This window comes from Oncorhynchus masou, chromosome 24 (genome assembly GCF_036934945.1).
Source record: "Oncorhynchus masou masou isolate Uvic2021 chromosome 24, UVic_Omas_1.1, whole genome shotgun sequence".
NCBI classification, from domain to species: Eukaryota; Metazoa; Chordata; class Actinopteri; order Salmoniformes; family Salmonidae; genus Oncorhynchus; species Oncorhynchus masou.
This window is the reverse complement of record NC_088235.1, coordinates 117,381,149-117,398,758: the sequence shown is the minus strand read 5'-3', so window position 1 is coordinate 117,398,758 and position 17,610 is coordinate 117,381,149. Positions and strand designations below refer to the sequence as shown.

Below are 17,610 nucleotides of genomic sequence, written 5' to 3'. Positions count from 1 at the left end.
GGGTTGTGTGTGTTAGTTACTGTGGGTTGTGTGTGTTAGTCACTGTGGGTTGTGTGTGTGTTACTGTGGGTTGTGTGTGTTAGTCACTGTGGGTTGTGTGTGTTAGTTACTGTGGGTTGTGTGTGTTAGTTACTGTGGGTTGTGTGTGTTAGTTACTGGTGTGTGTTAGTTACTGTGGGTTGTGTGTGTTAGTTACTGTGGGTTGTGTGTGTTAGTTACTGTGGGTTGTGTGTGTTAGTTAGTGGTGTGTGTGTGTGTGTTAGTTACTGTGGGTTGTGTGTGTTAGTTACTGTGGGTTGTGTGTGTTAGTTACTGTGGGTTGTGTGTGTTAGTTACTGTGGGTTGTGTGTGTGTTACTGTGGGTTGTGTGTGTTAGTTACTGTGGGTTGTGTGTGTTAGTTACTGTGGGTTGTGTGTGTTAGTTACTGTGGGTTGTGTGTGTTAGTCACTGTGGGTTGTGTGTGTTACTGTGGGTTGTGTGTGTTAGTCACTGTGGGTTGTGTGTGTTAGTTACTGTGGGTTGTGTGTGTTAGTTACTGTGGGTTGTGTGTGTTAGTTACTGTGGGTTGTGTGTGTTAGTTACTGGTGTGTGTTAGTTACTGTGGGTTGTGTGTGTTAGTTACTGTGGGTTGTGTGTGTTAGTTACTGGTGTGTGTGTGTGTTAGTTACTGTGGGTTGTGTGTGTTAGTTACTGTGGGTTGTGTGTGTTAGTTACTGTGGGTTGTGTGTGTTAGTTACTGTGGGTTGTGTGTGTTAGTTACTGTGGGTTGTGTGTGTGTTACTGTGGGTTGTGTGTGTTAGTTACTGTGGGTTGTGTGTGTTAGTTACTGTGGGTTGTGTGTGTTAGTCACTGTGGGTTGTGTGTGTGTTACTGTGGGTTGTGTGTGTTAGTCACTGTGGGTTGTGTGTGTTAGTTACTGTGGGTTGTGTGTGTTAGTTACTGTGGGTTGTGTGTGTTAGTTACTGTGGGTTGTGTGTGTTAGTTACTGGTGTGTGTTAGTTACTGTGGGTTGTGTGTGTTAGTTACTGTGGGTTGTGTGTGTTAGTTACTGTGGGTTGTGTGTGTTAGTTAGTGGTGTGTGTGTGTGTTAGTTACTGTGGGTTGTGTGTGTTAGTTACTGTGGGTTGTGTGTGTTAGTTACTGTGGGTTGTGTGTGTTAGTTACTGTGGGTTGTGTGTGTTAGTTACTGTGGGTTGTGTGTGTGTTACTGTGGGTTGTGTGTGTTAGTTACTGTGGGTTGTGTGTGTTAGTTACTGTGGGTTGTGTGTGTTAGTCACTGTGGGTTGTGTGTGTGTTACTGTGGGTTGTGTGTGTTAGTTACTGTGGGTTGTGTGTGTTAGTTACTGTGGGTTGTGTGTGTTAGTTACTGTGGGTTGTGTGTGTTAGTTACTGTGGGTTGTGTGTGTTAGTTACTGGTGTGTGTGTGTTACTGGTGTGTGTGTGTTACTGGTGTGTGTGTGTTACTGGTGTGTGTGTGTGTTAGTTACTGTGGGTTGTGTGTGTTAGTTACTGTGGCTTGTGTGTGTTAGTTACTGTGGGTTGTGTGTGTTAGTTACTGGTGTGTGTGTGTGTTACTGGTGTGTGTTAGTTACTGGTGTGTGTGTGTGTTACTGTGGGTTGTGTGTGTTAGTTACTGTGGGTTGTGTGTGTTAGTTACTGTGGCTTGTGTGTGTTAGTTACTGTGGGTTATGTGTGTTAGTTACTGGTGTGTGTGTGTGTTAGTTACTGTGGGTTGTGTGTGTTAGTTACTGTGGGTTGTGTGTGTTAGTTACTGTGGGTTGTGTGTGTTAGTTACTGGTGTGTGTTAGTTACTGTGGGTTGTGTGTGTTAGTTACTGGTGTGTGTTAGTTACTGTGGGTTGTGTGTGTTAGTTACTGTGCGTTGTGTGTGTGTGTTACTGGTGTGTGTGTGTGTGTTAGTTACTGTGGGTTGTGTTAGTTACTGTGGGTTGTGTGTGTTAGTTACTGTGGGTTGTGTGTGTTAGTTACTGTGGGTTGTGTGTGTTAGTTACTGTGGGTTGTGTGTGTTAGTTACTGTGGGTTGTGTGTGTTAGTTACTGTGGGTTGTGTGTGTTAGTTACTGTGGGTTGTGTGTGTTAGTTACTGTGGGTTGTGTGTGTTAGTTACTGTGGGTTATGTGTGTTAGTTACTGTGGGTTGTGTGTGTTAGTTACTGTGGGTTGTGTGTGTTAGTCACTGTGGGTTGTGTGTGTTAGTCACTGTGGGTTGTGTGTGTTAGTCACTGTGGGTTGTGTGTGTTAGTTACTGTGGGTTGTGTGTGTTAGTTACTGTGGGTTGTGTGTGTTAGTTACTGTGGGTTGTGTGTGTTAGTTACTGTGGGTTGTGTGTGTTAGTTACTGGTGTGGGTTGTGTGTTAGTTACTGTGGGTTGTGTGTGTTAGTTACTGTGGGTTGTGTGTGTTAGTTACTGTGGGTTGTGTGTGTTAGTTACTGTGGGTTGTGTGTGTTAGTTACTGTGGGTTGTGTGTGTGTTACTGTGGGTTGTGTGTGTTAGTTACTGTGGGTTGTGTGTGTTAGTTACTGTGGGTTGTGTGTGTTAGTCACTGTGGGTTGTGTGTGTGTTACTGTGGGTTGTGTGTGTTAGTCACTGTGGGTTGTGTGTGTTAGTTACTGTGGGTTGTGTGTGTTAGTTACTGTGGGTTGTGTGTGTTAGTTACTGGTGTGTGTTAGTTACTGTGGGTTGTGTGTGTTAGTTACTGTGGGTTGTGTGTGTTAGTTACTGTGGGTTGTGTGTGTTAGTTAGTGGTGTGTGTGTGTGTGTTAGTTACTGTGGGTTGTGTGTGTTAGTTACTGTGGGTTGTGTGTGTTAGTTACTGTGGGTTGTGTGTGTTAGTTACTGTGGGTTGTGTGTGTGTTACTGTGGGTTGTGTGTGTTAGTTACTGTGGGTTGTGTGTGTTAGTTACTGTGGGTTGTGTGTGTTAGTTACTGTGGGTTGTGTGTGTTAGTCACTGTGGGTTGTGTGTGTTACTGTGGGTTGTGTGTGTTAGTCACTGTGGGTTGTGTGTGTTAGTTACTGTGGGTTGTGTGTGTTAGTTACTGTGGGTTGTGTGTGTTAGTTACTGTGGGTTGTGTGTGTTAGTTACTGGTGTGTGTTAGTTACTGTGGGTTGTGTGTGTTAGTTACTGTGGGTTGTGTGTGTTAGTTACTGGTGTGTGTGTGTGTTAGTTACTGTGGGTTGTGTGTGTTAGTTACTGTGGGTTGTGTGTGTTAGTTACTGTGGGTTGTGTGTGTTAGTTACTGTGGGTTGTGTGTGTTAGTTACTGTGGGTTGTGTGTGTGTTACTGTGGGTTGTGTGTGTTAGTTACTGTGGGTTGTGTGTGTTAGTTACTGTGGGTTGTGTGTGTTAGTCACTGTGGGTTGTGTGTGTGTTACTGTGGGTTGTGTGTGTTAGTCACTGTGGGTTGTGTGTGTTAGTTACTGTGGGTTGTGTGTGTTAGTTACTGTGGGTTGTGTGTGTTAGTTACTGTGGGTTGTGTGTGTTAGTTACTGGTGTGTGTTAGTTACTGTGGGTTGTGTGTGTTAGTTACTGTGGGTTGTGTGTGTTAGTTACTGTGGGTTGTGTGTGTTAGTTAGTGGTGTGTGTGTGTGTTAGTTACTGTGGGTTGTGTGTGTTAGTTACTGTGGGTTGTGTGTGTTAGTTACTGTGGGTTGTGTGTGTTAGTTACTGTGGGTTGTGTGTGTTAGTTACTGTGGGTTGTGTGTGTGTTACTGTGGGTTGTGTGTGTTAGTTACTGTGGGTTGTGTGTGTTAGTTACTGTGGGTTGTGTGTGTTAGTCACTGTGGGTTGTGTGTGTGTTACTGTGGGTTGTGTGTGTTAGTTACTGTGGGTTGTGTGTGTTAGTTACTGTGGGTTGTGTGTGTTAGTTACTGTGGGTTGTGTGTGTTAGTTACTGTGGGTTGTGTGTGTTAGTTACTGGTGTGTGTGTGTTACTGGTGTGTGTGTGTTACTGGTGTGTGTGTGTTACTGGTGTGTGTGTGTGTTAGTTACTGTGGGTTGTGTGTGTTAGTTACTGTGGCTTGTGTGTGTTAGTTACTGTGGGTTGTGTGTGTTAGTTACTGGTGTGTGTGTGTGTTACTGGTGTGTGTTAGTTACTGGTGTGTGTGTGTGTTACTGTGGGTTGTGTGTGTTAGTTACTGTGGGTTGTGTGTGTTAGTTACTGTGGCTTGTGTGTGTTAGTTACTGTGGGTTATGTGTGTTAGTTACTGGTGTGTGTGTGTGTTAGTTACTGTGGGTTGTGTGTGTTAGTTACTGTGGGTTGTGTGTGTTAGTTACTGTGGGTTGTGTGTGTTAGTTACTGGTGTGTGTTAGTTACTGTGGGTTGTGTGTGTTAGTTACTGGTGTGTGTTAGTTACTGTGGGTTGTGTGTGTTAGTTACTGTGCGTTGTGTGTGTGTGTTACTGGTGTGTGTGTGTGTGTTAGTTACTGTGGGTTGTGTTAGTTACTGTGGGTTGTGTGTGTTAGTTACTGTGGGTTGTGTGTGTTAGTTACTGTGGGTTGTGTGTGTTAGTTACTGTGGGTTGTGTGTGTTAGTTACTGTGGGTTGTGTGTGTTAGTTACTGTGGGTTGTGTGTGTTAGTTACTGTGGGTTGTGTGTGTTAGTTACTGTGGGTTGTGTGTGTTAGTTACTGTGGGTTATGTGTGTTAGTTACTGTGGGTTGTGTGTGTTAGTTACTGTGGGTTGTGTGTGTTAGTCACTGTGGGTTGTGTGTGTTAGTCACTGTGGGTTGTGTGTGTTAGTCACTGTGGGTTGTGTGTGTTAGTTACTGTGGGTTGTGTGTGTTAGTTACTGTGGGTTGTGTGTGTTAGTTACTGTGGGTTGTGTGTGTTAGTTACTGTGGGTTGTGTGTGTTAGTTACTGGTGTGGGTTGTGTGTTAGTTACTGTGGGTTGTGTGTGTTAGTTACTGTGGGTTGTGTGTGTTAGTTACTGTGGGTTGTGTGTGTTAGTTACTGTGGGTTGTGTGTGTTAGTTACTGTGGGTTGTGTGTGTGTTACTGTGGGTTGTGTGTGTTAGTTACTGTGGGTTGTGTGTGTTAGTTACTGTGGGTTGTGTGTGTTAGTCACTGTGGGTTGTGTGTGTGTTACTGTGGGTTGTGTGTGTTAGTCACTGTGGGTTGTGTGTGTTAGTTACTGTGGGTTGTGTGTGTTAGTTACTGTGGGTTGTGTGTGTTAGTTACTGGTGTGTGTTAGTTACTGTGGGTTGTGTGTGTTAGTTACTGTGGGTTGTGTGTGTTAGTTACTGTGGGTTGTGTGTGTTAGTTAGTGGTGTGTGTGTTAGTTACTGTGGGTTGTGTGTGTTAGTTACTGGTGTGTGTTAGTTACTGTGGGTTGTGTGTGTTAGTTACTGTGCGTTGTGTGTGTGTGTTACTGGTGTGTGTGTGTGTGTTAGTTACTGTGGGTTGTGTTAGTTACTGTGGGTTGTGTTAGTTACTGTGGGTTGTGTGTGTTAGTTACTGTGGGTTGTGTGTGTTAGTTACTGTGGGTTGTGTGTGTTAGTTACTGTGGGTTGTGTGTGTTAGTTACTGTGGGTTGTGTGTGTTAGTTACTGTGGGTTGTGTGTGTTAGTTACTGTGGGTTGTGTGTGTTAGTTACTGTGGGTTATGTGTGTTAGTTACTGTGGGTTATGTGTGTTAGTTACTGTGGGTTGTGTGTGTTAGTTACTGTGGGTTGTGTGTGTTAGTCACTGTGGGTTGTGTGTGTTAGTCACTGTGGGTTGTGTGTGTTAGTCACTGTGGGTTGTGTGTGTTAGTTACTGTGGGTTGTGTGTGTTAGTTACTGTGGGTTGTGTGTGTTAGTTACTGTGGGTTGTGTGTGTTAGTTACTGTGGGTTGTGTGTGTTAGTTACTGGTGTGGGTTGTGTGTTAGTTACTGTGGGTTGTGTGTGTTAGTTACTGTGGGTTGTGTGTGTTAGTTACTGTGGGTTGTGTGTGTTAGTTACTGTGGGTTGTGTGTGTTAGTTACTGTGGGTTGTGTGTGTGTTACTGTGGGTTGTGTGTGTTAGTTACTGTGGGTTGTGTGTGTTAGTTACTGTGGGTTGTGTGTGTTAGTCACTGTGGGTTGTGTGTGTGTTACTGTGGGTTGTGTGTGTTAGTCACTGTGGGTTGTGTGTGTTAGTTACTGTGGGTTGTGTGTGTTAGTTACTGTGGGTTGTGTGTGTTAGTTACTGGTGTGTGTTAGTTACTGTGGGTTGTGTGTGTTAGTTACTGTGGGTTGTGTGTGTTAGTTACTGTGGGTTGTGTGTGTTAGTTAGTGGTGTGTGTGTGTGTGTTAGTTACTGTGGGTTGTGTGTGTTAGTTACTGTGGGTTGTGTGTGTTAGTTACTGTGGGTTGTGTGTGTTAGTTACTGTGGGTTGTGTGTGTGTTACTGTGGGTTGTGTGTGTTAGTTACTGTGGGTTGTGTGTGTTAGTTACTGTGGGTTGTGTGTGTTAGTCACTGTGGGTTGTGTGTGTTACTGTGGGTTGTGTGTGTTAGTCACTGTGGGTTGTGTGTGTTAGTTACTGTGGGTTGTGTGTGTTAGTTACTGTGGGTTGTGTGTGTTAGTTACTGTGGGTTGTGTGTGTTAGTTACTGGTGTGTGTTAGTTACTGTGGGTTGTGTGTGTTAGTTACTGTGGGTTGTGTGTGTTAGTTACTGTGGGTTGTGTGTGTTAGTTAGTGGTGTGTGTGTGTGTTAGTTACTGTGGGTTGTGTGTGTTAGTTACTGTGGGTTGTGTGTGTTAGTTACTGTGGGTTGTGTGTGTTAGTTACTGTGGGTTGTGTGTGTGTTACTGTGGGTTGTGTGTGTTAGTTACTGTGGGTTGTGTGTGTTAGTTACTGTGGGTTGTGTGTGTTAGTTACTGTGGGTTGTGTACCTCAGGGAGCCGCTGTCTGACTGTCTGAAAGACGTTGGTCTGATCCCTCCCTTCAACCGCATGCTGTTAGAGGTCACCTTCGGGAAGCTCTACTCCTGGTCCATCCAGAACCTACGCAACATCCTGCTGGAGGCCAGCGGCAGCTTTAATCAACTGGGTGAGCTAACACGGCTCCACGTAGCCTTTAGTAGAGGCTACTAACACGGCTCCACGTAGCCTTTAGTAGAGGCTACTAACACGGCTCCACGTAGCCTTTAGTAGAGACTACTAACACGGCTCCACGTAGCCTTTAGTAGAGACTACTAACACGGCTCCACGTAGCCTTTAGTAGAGGCTACTAACACGGCTCCACGTAGCCTTTAGTAGAGACTACTAACACGGCTCCACTTAGCCTTTAGTAGAGGCTACTAACACGGCTCCACGTAGCCTTTAGTAGAGGCTACTAACACGGCTCCACGTAGCCTTTAGTAGAGGCTACTAACACGGCTCCACGTAGCCTTTAGTAGAGGCTACTAACACGGCTCCACGTAGCCTTTAGTAGAGACTACTAACACGGCTCCACTTAGCCTTTAGTAGAGGCTACTAACACGGCTCCACGTAGCCTTTAGTAGAGGCTACTAACACGCCTCCACGGAGCCTTTAGTAGATAATAGAGGCTACTAACACGGCTCCACGTAGCCTTTAGTAGAGGCTACTATCACGGCTCCACGTAGGCTTTAGTAGAGGCTACTAACACGGCTCCACGTAGCCTTGAGTAGAGGCTACTAACACGGCTCCACGGATTCTTTAATAGAGACTACTAACACGGCTCCACGTAGCCTTTAATGGAGGCTACTAACACGGCTCCACGTAGCCTTTAATGGAGTCTACTAACACGGCTCCACAAAGCCTTAAATAGAGGCTACTAACACGGCTCCACGGATTCTTTAATAGGGGCTACTAACACGGCTCCACGTAGCCTTTAATGGAGGCTACTAACACGGCTCCACGTAGCCTTTAATGGAGGCTACTAACACGGCTCCACGTAGCCTTTAGTAGAGGCTACTAACACGGCTCCACGTAGTCTTTAGTAGAGGCTACTAACACGGCTCCACGTAGCCTTTAGTAGAGGCTACTAACACGGCTCCACGTAGCCTTTAGTAGAGGCTACTAACACGGCTCCACGTAGCCTTTAGTAGAGGCTACTAACACGGCTCCACGTAGCCTTTAGTAGAGGCTACTAACACGGCTCCACGTAGCCTTTAGTAGAGGCTACTAACACGGCTCCACGTAGCCTTTAGTAGAGGCTACTAACACGGCTCCACGTAGCCTTTAGTAGAGGCTACTAACACGGCTCCACGTAGCCTTTAGTAGAGGCTACTAACACGGCTCCACGTAGCCTTTAGTAGAGGCTACTAACACGGCTCCACGTAGCCTTTAGTAGAGGCTACTAACACGGCTCCACGTAGCCTTTAGTAGAGGCTACTAACACGGCTCCACGTACGCCTTTAGTAGAGGCTACTAACACGGCTCCACGTAGCCTTTAGTAGAGGCTACTAACACGGCTCCACGTAGCCTTTAGTAGAGGCTACTAACACGGCTCCACGTAGCCTTTAGTAGAGGCTACTAACACGGCTCCACGTAGCCTTTAGTAGAGGCTACTAACACGGCTCCACGTAGCCTTTAGTAGAGGCTACTAACACGGCTCCACGTAGCCTTTAGTAGAGGCTACTAACACGGCTCCACGTAGCCTTTAGTAGAGGCTACTAACACGGCTCCACGTAGCCTTTAGTAGAGGCTACTAACACGGCTCCACGTAGCCTTTAGTAGAGGCTACTAACACGGCTCCACGTAGCCTTTAGTAGAGGCTACTAACACGGCTCCACGTAGCCTTTAGTAGAGGCTACTAACACGGCTCCACGTAGCCTTTAGTAGAGGCTACTAACACGGCTCCACGTAGCCTTTAGTAGAGGCTACTAACACGGCTCCACGTAGCCTTTAGTAGAGGCTACTAACACGGCTCCACGTAGCCTTTAGTAGAGGCTACTAACACGGCTCCACGTAGCCTTTAGTAGAGGCTACTAACACGGCTCCACGTAGCCTTTAGTAGAGGCTACTAACACGGCTCCACGTAGCCTTTAGTAGAGGCTACTAACACGGCTCCACGTAGCCTTTAGTAGAGGCTACTAACACGGCTCCACGTAGCCTTTAGTAGAGGCTACTAACACGGCTCCACGTAGCCTTTAGTAGAGGCTACTAACACGGCTCCACGTAGCCTTTAGTAGAGGCTACTAACACGGCTCCACGTAGCCTTTAGTAGAGGCTACTAACACGGCTCCACGTAGCCTTTAGTAGAGGCTACTAACACGGCTCCACGTAGCCTTTAGTAGAGGCTACTAACACGGCTCCACGTAGCCTTTAGTAGAGGCTACTAACACGGCTCCACGTAGCCTTTAGTAGAGGCTACTAACACGGCTCCACGGAGCCTTTAGTAGAGGCTACTAACACGGCTCCACGGAGCCTTTAGTAGAGGCTACTAACACGGCTCCACGGAGCCTTTAGTAGAGGCTACTAACACGGCTCCACGTAGCCTTTAGTAGATAATAGAGGCTACTAACACGGCTCCACGTAGCCTTTAGTAGAGGCTACTATCACGGCTCCACGTAGGCTTGAGTAGAGGCTACTAACACGGCTCCACGGATTCTTTAATAGAGGCTACTAACACGGCTCCACGTAGCCTTTAATGGAGGCTACTAACACGGCTCCACGTAGCCTTTAATGGAGTCTACTAACACGGCTCCACGGATTCTTTAATAGGGGCTACTAACACGGCTCCACGTAGCCTTTAATGGAGGCTACTAACACGGCTCCACGTAGCCTTTAATGGAGGCTACTAACACGGCTCCACGTAGCCTTTAGTGGAGGCTACTAACACGGCTCCACGTAGCCTTTAGTGGAGGCTACTAACACGGCTCCACGTAGCCTTTAGTGGAGGCTACTAACACGGCTCCACGTAGCCTTTAGTGGAGGCTACTAACACGGCTCCACGTAGCCTTTAGTAGAGGCTACTAACACGGCTCCACGTAGCCTTTAGTAGAGGCTACTAACACGGCTCCACGTAGACTTTAGTAGAGGCTACTAACACGGCTCCACGTAGCCTTTAGTAGAGGCTACTAACGTGGGTCCAGTACTTTTAATATCCATGTTTTATAGAGGTTGTTCCGACCGCACCAGGCTACTAACAAGGCTCAAAAATTATCCTTAGAAACTTGAGTTAAATCAGAAATTGATGTAAATCATTGATGTCAATGGAAGACTCAAAATTCTCACCTAAATGCAAATGAATGAATGTATGACCTAACTCTGTCAGTCTGGGTTGTGACCATGTGTATTCCCAGGTGTACAGCCCGTCCCTCTCCAGACCATTACCAATGAGAACCCGGCCGGCCCCAGTCTGGGCACCATCCCTCAGGCCCGTTTCCTTCTCTCCATGCTCCACATGCTGTCTCTGAAACACGGGGCCAACAGCCTCGCTCTGCTGCTTAACTCTGGAACTCTGGCTCTCACACAGAGCATCCTCCGACTCATCGGTGAGGACGGGCAGCATGGAGTATGCCCTTTCAGACTCGTATAGGAGTACACACACACACACACACACACACACACACACACACACACACACACACACACACGGTTATTGATGATAGTCTGTTATTGACTATTGTTTCCAGGCCCCAGTACAGACAGCAGTGAGGAGGAGCTGGGGTCGAGAGGTCACGGGGGGTCAGCTACGGTACTGGAGGAGAGTCGGAAGGAGGCGACCCTCACTCCCCTGCCCGCCTCAGGGCCTGAACTTGCTGCCATGATGAAGATCGGAACCAGAGTGATGAGAGGACTGGACTGGAAGTGGGGAGATCAGGTCAATTACTGTAGTACTACTGGTGTACTACTTATTACTCGTCTTATTACTAATACTACTACTACTATTAATACTACTAGTTTATACTGATTCACTAAGTATGAGGAGACTGGACTGGAAGTGGGGAGATCAGGTCAATTGCTGATCTGCAGCAGCTACTCTTCCTGGGGTTTATTATGGATCCCCATTAGTTCCTGCCAAGGCAGCAGCTACTCTTCCTGGGGTTTATTATGGATTCCCATTAGTTCCTGCCAAGGCAGCAGCTACTCTTCCTGGGGTTTATTATGGATTCCCATTAGTTCCTGCCAAGGCAGCAGCTACTCTTCCTGGGGTTTATTATGGATCCCCATTAGTTCCTGCCAAGGCAGCAGCTACTCTTCCTGGGGCTTATTATGGATCCCCATTAGTTCCTGCCAAGGCAGCAGCTACTCTTCCTGGGGGTTTATTATGGATCCCCATTAGTTCCTGCCAAGGCAGCAGCTACTCTTCCTGGGGGTTTATTATGGATCCCCATTAGTTCCTGTCAAGGCAGCAGCTACTCTTCCTGGGGTTTATTATGGATCCCCATTAGTTCCTGCCACGGCAGCAGCTACTCTTCCTGGGGTTTATTATGGATCCCCATTAGTTCCTGTCAAGGCAGCAGCTACTCTTCCTGGGGTTTATTATGGATCCCCATTAGTTCCTGTCAAGGCAGCAGCTACTCTTCCTGGGATTTATTATGGATCCCCATTAGTTCCTGTCAAGGCAGCAGCTACTCTTCCTGGGATTTTTTATGGATCCCCATTAGTTCCTGTCAAGGCAGGAGCTACTCTTCCTGGGGTTTATTATGGATCCCCATTAGTTCCTGCCAAGGCAGCAGCTACTCTTCCTGGGATTTATTATGGATCCCCATTAGTTCCTGTCAAGGCAGCAGCTACTCTTCCTGGGATTTATTATGGATCCCCATTTAGTTCCTGTCAAGGCAGCAGCTACTCTTCCTGGGGTTTATTATGGATCCCCATTAGTTCCTGCCAAGGCAGCAGCTACTCTTCCTGGGGTTTATTATGGATCCCCATTAGTTCCTGCCAAGGCAGCAGCTACTCTTCCTGGGGTTTATTATGGATCCCCATTAGTTCCTGTCAAGGCAGCAGCTACTCTTCCTGGGGTTTATTATGGATCCCCATTAGTTCCTGCCAAGGCAGCAGCTACTCTTCCTGGGGTTTATTATGGATCCCCATTAGTTCCTGCCAAGGCAGCAGCTACTCTTCCTGGGGTTTATTATGGATCCCCATTAGTTCCTGCCAAGGCAGCAGCTACTCTTCCTGGGGTTTATTATGGATCCCCATTAGTTCCTGTCAAGGCAGCAGCTACTCTTCCTGGGGTTTATTATGGATCCCCATTAGTTCCTGTCAAGGCAGCAGCTACTCTTCCTGGGATTTATTATGGATCCCCATTAGTTCCTGTCAAGGCAGCAGCTACTCTTCCTGGGGTTTATTATGGATCCCCATTAGTTCCTGCCAAGGCAGCAGCTACTCTTCCTGGGGTTTATTATGGATCCCCATTAGTTCCTGTCAAGGCAGCAGCTACTCTTCCTGGGGTTTATTATGGATCCCCATTAGTTCCTGTCAAGGCAGCAGCTACTCTTCCTGGGGTTTATTATGGATCCCCATTAGTTCCTGTCAAGGCAGCAGCTACTCTTCCTGGGATTTATTATGGATCCCCATTAGTTCCTGTCAAGGCAGCAGCTACTCTTCCTGGGATTTATTATGGATCCCCATTAGTTCCTGTCAAGGCAGGAGCTACTCTTCCTGGGGTTTATTATGGATCCCCATTAGTTCCTGCCAAGGCAGCAGCTACTCTTCCTGGGATTTATTATGGATCCCCATTAGTTCCTGTCAAGGCAGCAGCTACTCTTCCTGGGATTTATTATGGATCCCCATTAGTTCCTGTCAAGGCAGCAGCTACTCTTCCTGGGGTTTATTATGGATCCCCATTAGTTCCTGCCAAGGCAGCAGCTACTCTTCCTGGGGTTTATTATGGATCCCCATTAGTTCCTGCCAAGGCAGCAGCTACTCTTCCTGGGGTTTATTATGGATCCCCATTAGTTCCTGCCAAGGCAGCAGCTACTCTTCCTGGGGTTTATTATGGATCCCCATTAGTTCCTGCCAAGGCAGCAGCTACTCTTCCTGGGGGTTTATTATGGATCCCCATTAGTTCCTGCCAAGGCAGCAGCTACTCTTCCTGGGGGTTTATTATGGATCCCCATTAGTTCCTGCCAAGGCAGCAGCTACTCTTCCTGGGGGTTTATTATGGATCCCCATTAGTTCCTGTCAAGGCAGCAGCTACTCTTCCTGGGGTTTATTATGGATCCCCATTAGTTCCTGCCAAGGCAGCAGCTACTCTTCCTGGGGTTTATTATGGATCCCCATTAGTTCCTGTCAAGGCAGCAGCTACTCTTCCTGGGGTTTATTATGGATCCCCATTAGTTCCTGTCAAGGCAGCAGCTACTCTTCCTGGGGTTTATTATGGATCCCCATTAGTTCCTGTCAAGGCAGCAGCTACTCTTCCTGGGGTTTATTATGGATCCCCATTAGTTCCTGCCAAGGCAGCAGCTACTCTTCCTGGGGTTTATTATGGATCCCCATTAGTTCCTGTCAAGGCAGCAGCTACTCTTCCTGGGGTTTATTATGGATCCCCATTAGTTCCTGCCAAGGCAGCAGCTACTCTTCCTGGGGTTTATTATGGATCCCCATTAGTTCCTGCCAAGGCAGCAGCTACTCTTCCTGGGGTTTATTATGGATCCCCATTAGTTCCTGCCAAGGCAGCAGCTACTCTTCCTGGGGTTTATTATGGATCCCCATTAGTTCCTGCCAAGGCAGCAGCTACTCTTCCTGGGGTTTATTATGGATCCCCATTAGTTCCTGTCAAGGCAGCAGCTACTCTTCCTGGGGTTTATTATGGATCCCCATTAGTTCCTGCCAAGGCAGCAGCTACTCTTCCTGGGGGTTTATTATGGATCCCCATTAGTTCCTGTCAAGGCAGCAGCTACTCTTCCTGGGGTTTATTATGGATCCCCATTAGTTCCTGTCAAGGCAGCAGCTACTCTTCCTGGGGTTTATTAAGGATCCCCATTAGTTCCTGCCAAGGCAGCAGCTACTCTTCCTGGGGTTTATTATGGATCCCCATTAGTTCCTGTCAAGGCAGCAGCTACTCTTCCTGGGGTTTATTATGGATCCCCATTAGTTCCTGTCAAGGCAGCAGCTACTCTTCCTGGGGTTTATTAGGGATCCTGAGGATCAAGCATTTCACACATGTTATCCAGATACTGTTAGCAATTGGTGGTCTCTAGCAGCTTCCCACCAGAAGGGGCTTTAGGTGAGGCAGAATAACCTGTAGCCATATTACTTCAACAGTATTTAACATGAGATCGTCTCTAATCTTTACCAGGAATGTTGTTCTGAATATATACAGCAACACCTCCACCATTGGCATTCCTGTATTCTCTGTAAATGTTATAACCATGTATTGCTACCACTGTATCATCAAATGTATTATCTAAGTGAGTTACAGAGATTGTCAGAATATGAACGTCATCTGTTCAACTTACTCTTTAAAGTTGTAATAGTAAAATGTGCAAGGTGGCCATAGAAATAAACGTGGGGTTTTGGGTGCGGGCTGTTTCCCAATGTTGGAAGGAGGGTCTGAGTGAAAAAGTTAGAGAACCCTTGTGCTAAATAACTAAAATGTTAGTCTCTGTGTAGGACGGTCCTGCGCCGGGTCTGGGCCGGGTGATAGGGGAGCTGGGTGAGGATGGGTGGATTAGGGTCCAGTGGGATACCAGCAGTACCAACTCCTACAGGATGGGGAAGGAGGGAAAATACGACCTGAAACTGTCAGAGCCCCCGCCTGCCTCCCAGCCTGCTACTGAAGACTCTGACACCGAGGATGACACTGGTCAGTACATATGCACCCCCTGGTCAGTACATATGCACCCCCTGGTCAGTACATATGCACCCCCTGGTCAGTACATATGCACCCCCTGGTCAGTACATATGCACCCCCTGGTCAGTACATATCCACCCCCTGGTCAGTATACATGCACCCCCTGGTCAGTATACATGCACCCCCTGGTCAGTATACATGCACCCCCTGGTCAGTATACATGCACCCCCTGGTCAGTATACATACACCCCCTGGTCAGTATATATACACCCCCTGGTCAGTATACATGCACCCCCTGGTCAGTATACATACACCCCCTGGTCAGTATATATAGACCCCCTGGTCAGTATATATACACCCCCTGGTCAGTATATATGCACACCCTGGTCAGTATATATGCACACCCCCTGGTCAGTGTATATATACACCCCCTGGTCAGTGTATATATACACCCCCTGGTCAGTGTATATATACACCCCCTGGTCAGTGTGTATATATACACCCCCTGGTCAGTGTGTATATATACACCCCCTGGTCAGTGTGTGTATATATACACCCCCTGGTCAGTGTGTGTATATATACACCCCCTGGTCAGTGTGTATATATGCACCCCCTGGTCAGTGTGTATATATGCACCCCCTGGTCAGTGTGTATATATGCACCCCCTGGTCAGTGTGTATATATGCACCCCCTGGTCAGTGTGTATATATGCACCCCCTGGTCAGTGTGTATATATACACCCCCTGGTCAGTGTGTATATAGACATCCCCTGGTCAGTGTGTGTATATACACCCCCTGGTCAGTGTGTATATATACACCCCCTGGACAGTGTGTATATATACACCCCCTGGACAGTGTGTATATATACACCCCCTGGTCAGTGTGTGTATATATACACCCCCTGGTCAGTGTGTGTATATACACCCCCTAGTGTGTGTGTATATATACCCCCTGGTCAGTGTGTATATATACACCCCCTGGTCAGTGTGTATATATACACCCCCTGGTCAGTGTGTATATATATACACCCCCTGGTCAGTGTGTATATATATACACCCCCTGGTCAGTGTGTATATATATACACCCCTGGTCAGTGTGTATATATATATACACCCCCTGGTCAGTGTGTATATATATACACCCCCTGGTCAGTGTGTATATATATACACCCCCTGGTCAGTGTGTATATATATACACCCCCTGGTCAGTGTGTATATATATATACACCCCCTGGTCAGTGTGTATATATATACACCCCCTGGTCAGTGTGTGTATATATATATATATACACCCCCTGGTCAGTGTGTGTATATATATACACCCCCTGGTCAGTGTGTGTATATATATACACCCCCTGGTCAGTGTGTATATATATACACCCCCTGGTCAGTGTGTATATATATACACCCCCTGGTCAGTGTGTGTATATATATACACCCCCTGGTCAGTGTGTGTATATATATACACCCCCTGGTCAGTGTGTGTATATATATACACCCCCTGGTCAGTGTGTGTATATATATACACCCCCTGGTCAGTGTGTGTATATATATACACCCCCTGGTCAGTGTGTGTATATATATACACCCCCTGGTCACCCCCTGGTCAGTGTGTGTATATATATACACCCCCTGGTCAGTGTGTGTATATATACACCCCCTGGTCAGTGTGTATATATATACACCCCTGGTCAGTGTGTGTATATACACCCCTGGTCAGTGTGTGTATATATATACACCCCTGTCAGTGTGTGTATATATATACACCCCTGGTCAGTGTGTGTATATATATACACCCTGGTCTGTGTGTGTATATATATACACCCCCTGGTCAGTGTGTATATATATACACCCCCTGGTCAGTGTGTATATATATACACCCCCTGGTCAGTGTGTGTATATACACCCCCTGGTCAGTGTGTGTATATATATACACCCCCTGGTCAGGGTGTATATATATACACCCCCTGGTCAGGGTGTATATATATACACCCCCTGGTCAGTGTGTATATATATGCACCCCCTGGTCAGTGTGTATATATATGCACCCCCTGGTCAGTGTGTATATATATGCACCCCCTGGTCAGTGTGTATACATGCACCCCCTGGTCAGTGTGTGTATACATGCACCCCCTGGTCAGTGTGTGTATACATGCACCCCCTGGTCAGTGTGTGTATACATGCACCCCCTGGTCAGTTCGTAACATGCACCCCCTGGTCAGTTCGTATACATGCACCCCCTGGTCAGTGTGTGTATACACCCCCTGGTCAGTGTGTGTATACACCCCCTGGTCAGTGTGTGTATGTGTGTATACACCCCCTGGTCAGTTCGTATACACCCCCTGGTCAGTATGTATACACCCCCTGGTCAGTATGTATACACCCCCTGGTCAGTATATATCAAATAAAATTGTATTTGACACATACACATGGTTAGCAGATGTTAATGCGAGTGTAGCGAAATGCTTGTGCTTCTAGTTCCGACAATGCAGTAATAACCAACAAGTAATCTAACTAACAATTCCAAAACTACTGTCTTATACACACAAGTGTAAGGGGATAAAGAATATGTACATAAAGATATATGAATGAGTGATGGCCGAACGGCATAGGCAAGATGCAGTAGATGGTATCGAGTACAGTATATACATGTGAGATGAGTAATGTAGGGTATGTAAACATTATATCAGGTAGCATTGTTTAAAGTGGCTAGTGATATATTTACATCATTTCCCATCAATTCCCATTATTAAAGTAGCTGGAGTTGAGTCAGTGTCAGTGTGTTGGCAGCAGCCACTCAATGTTAGTGGTGGCTGTTTAATAGTCTGATGGCCTTGATATAGAAGCTGTTTTTCAGTCTCTCGGTCCCAGCTTTGATGCACCTGTACTGACCTCGCCTTCTGGATGATAGCGGGGTGAACAG

At 46.8% G+C, this 17,610-nt stretch overlaps 1 protein-coding gene across 1 annotated transcript in view; it reads left to right on the top strand.

The window, feature by feature from the left end:
* Positions 1-17,610, top strand: part of herc2 (HECT and RLD domain containing E3 ubiquitin protein ligase 2) — a 284,448-nt gene that overhangs the window by 94,958 nt on the left and 171,880 nt on the right. The window contains exons 34-37 of the mRNA XM_064936237.1: positions 6,875-7,026; positions 10,247-10,438; positions 10,580-10,767; positions 14,508-14,700. Of these exons, the coding sequence (XP_064792309.1) occupies positions 6,875-7,026; positions 10,247-10,438; positions 10,580-10,767; positions 14,508-14,700 (725 nt within the window). The remainder of the gene's footprint in view (positions 1-6,874; positions 7,027-10,246; positions 10,439-10,579; positions 10,768-14,507; positions 14,701-17,610) is intronic.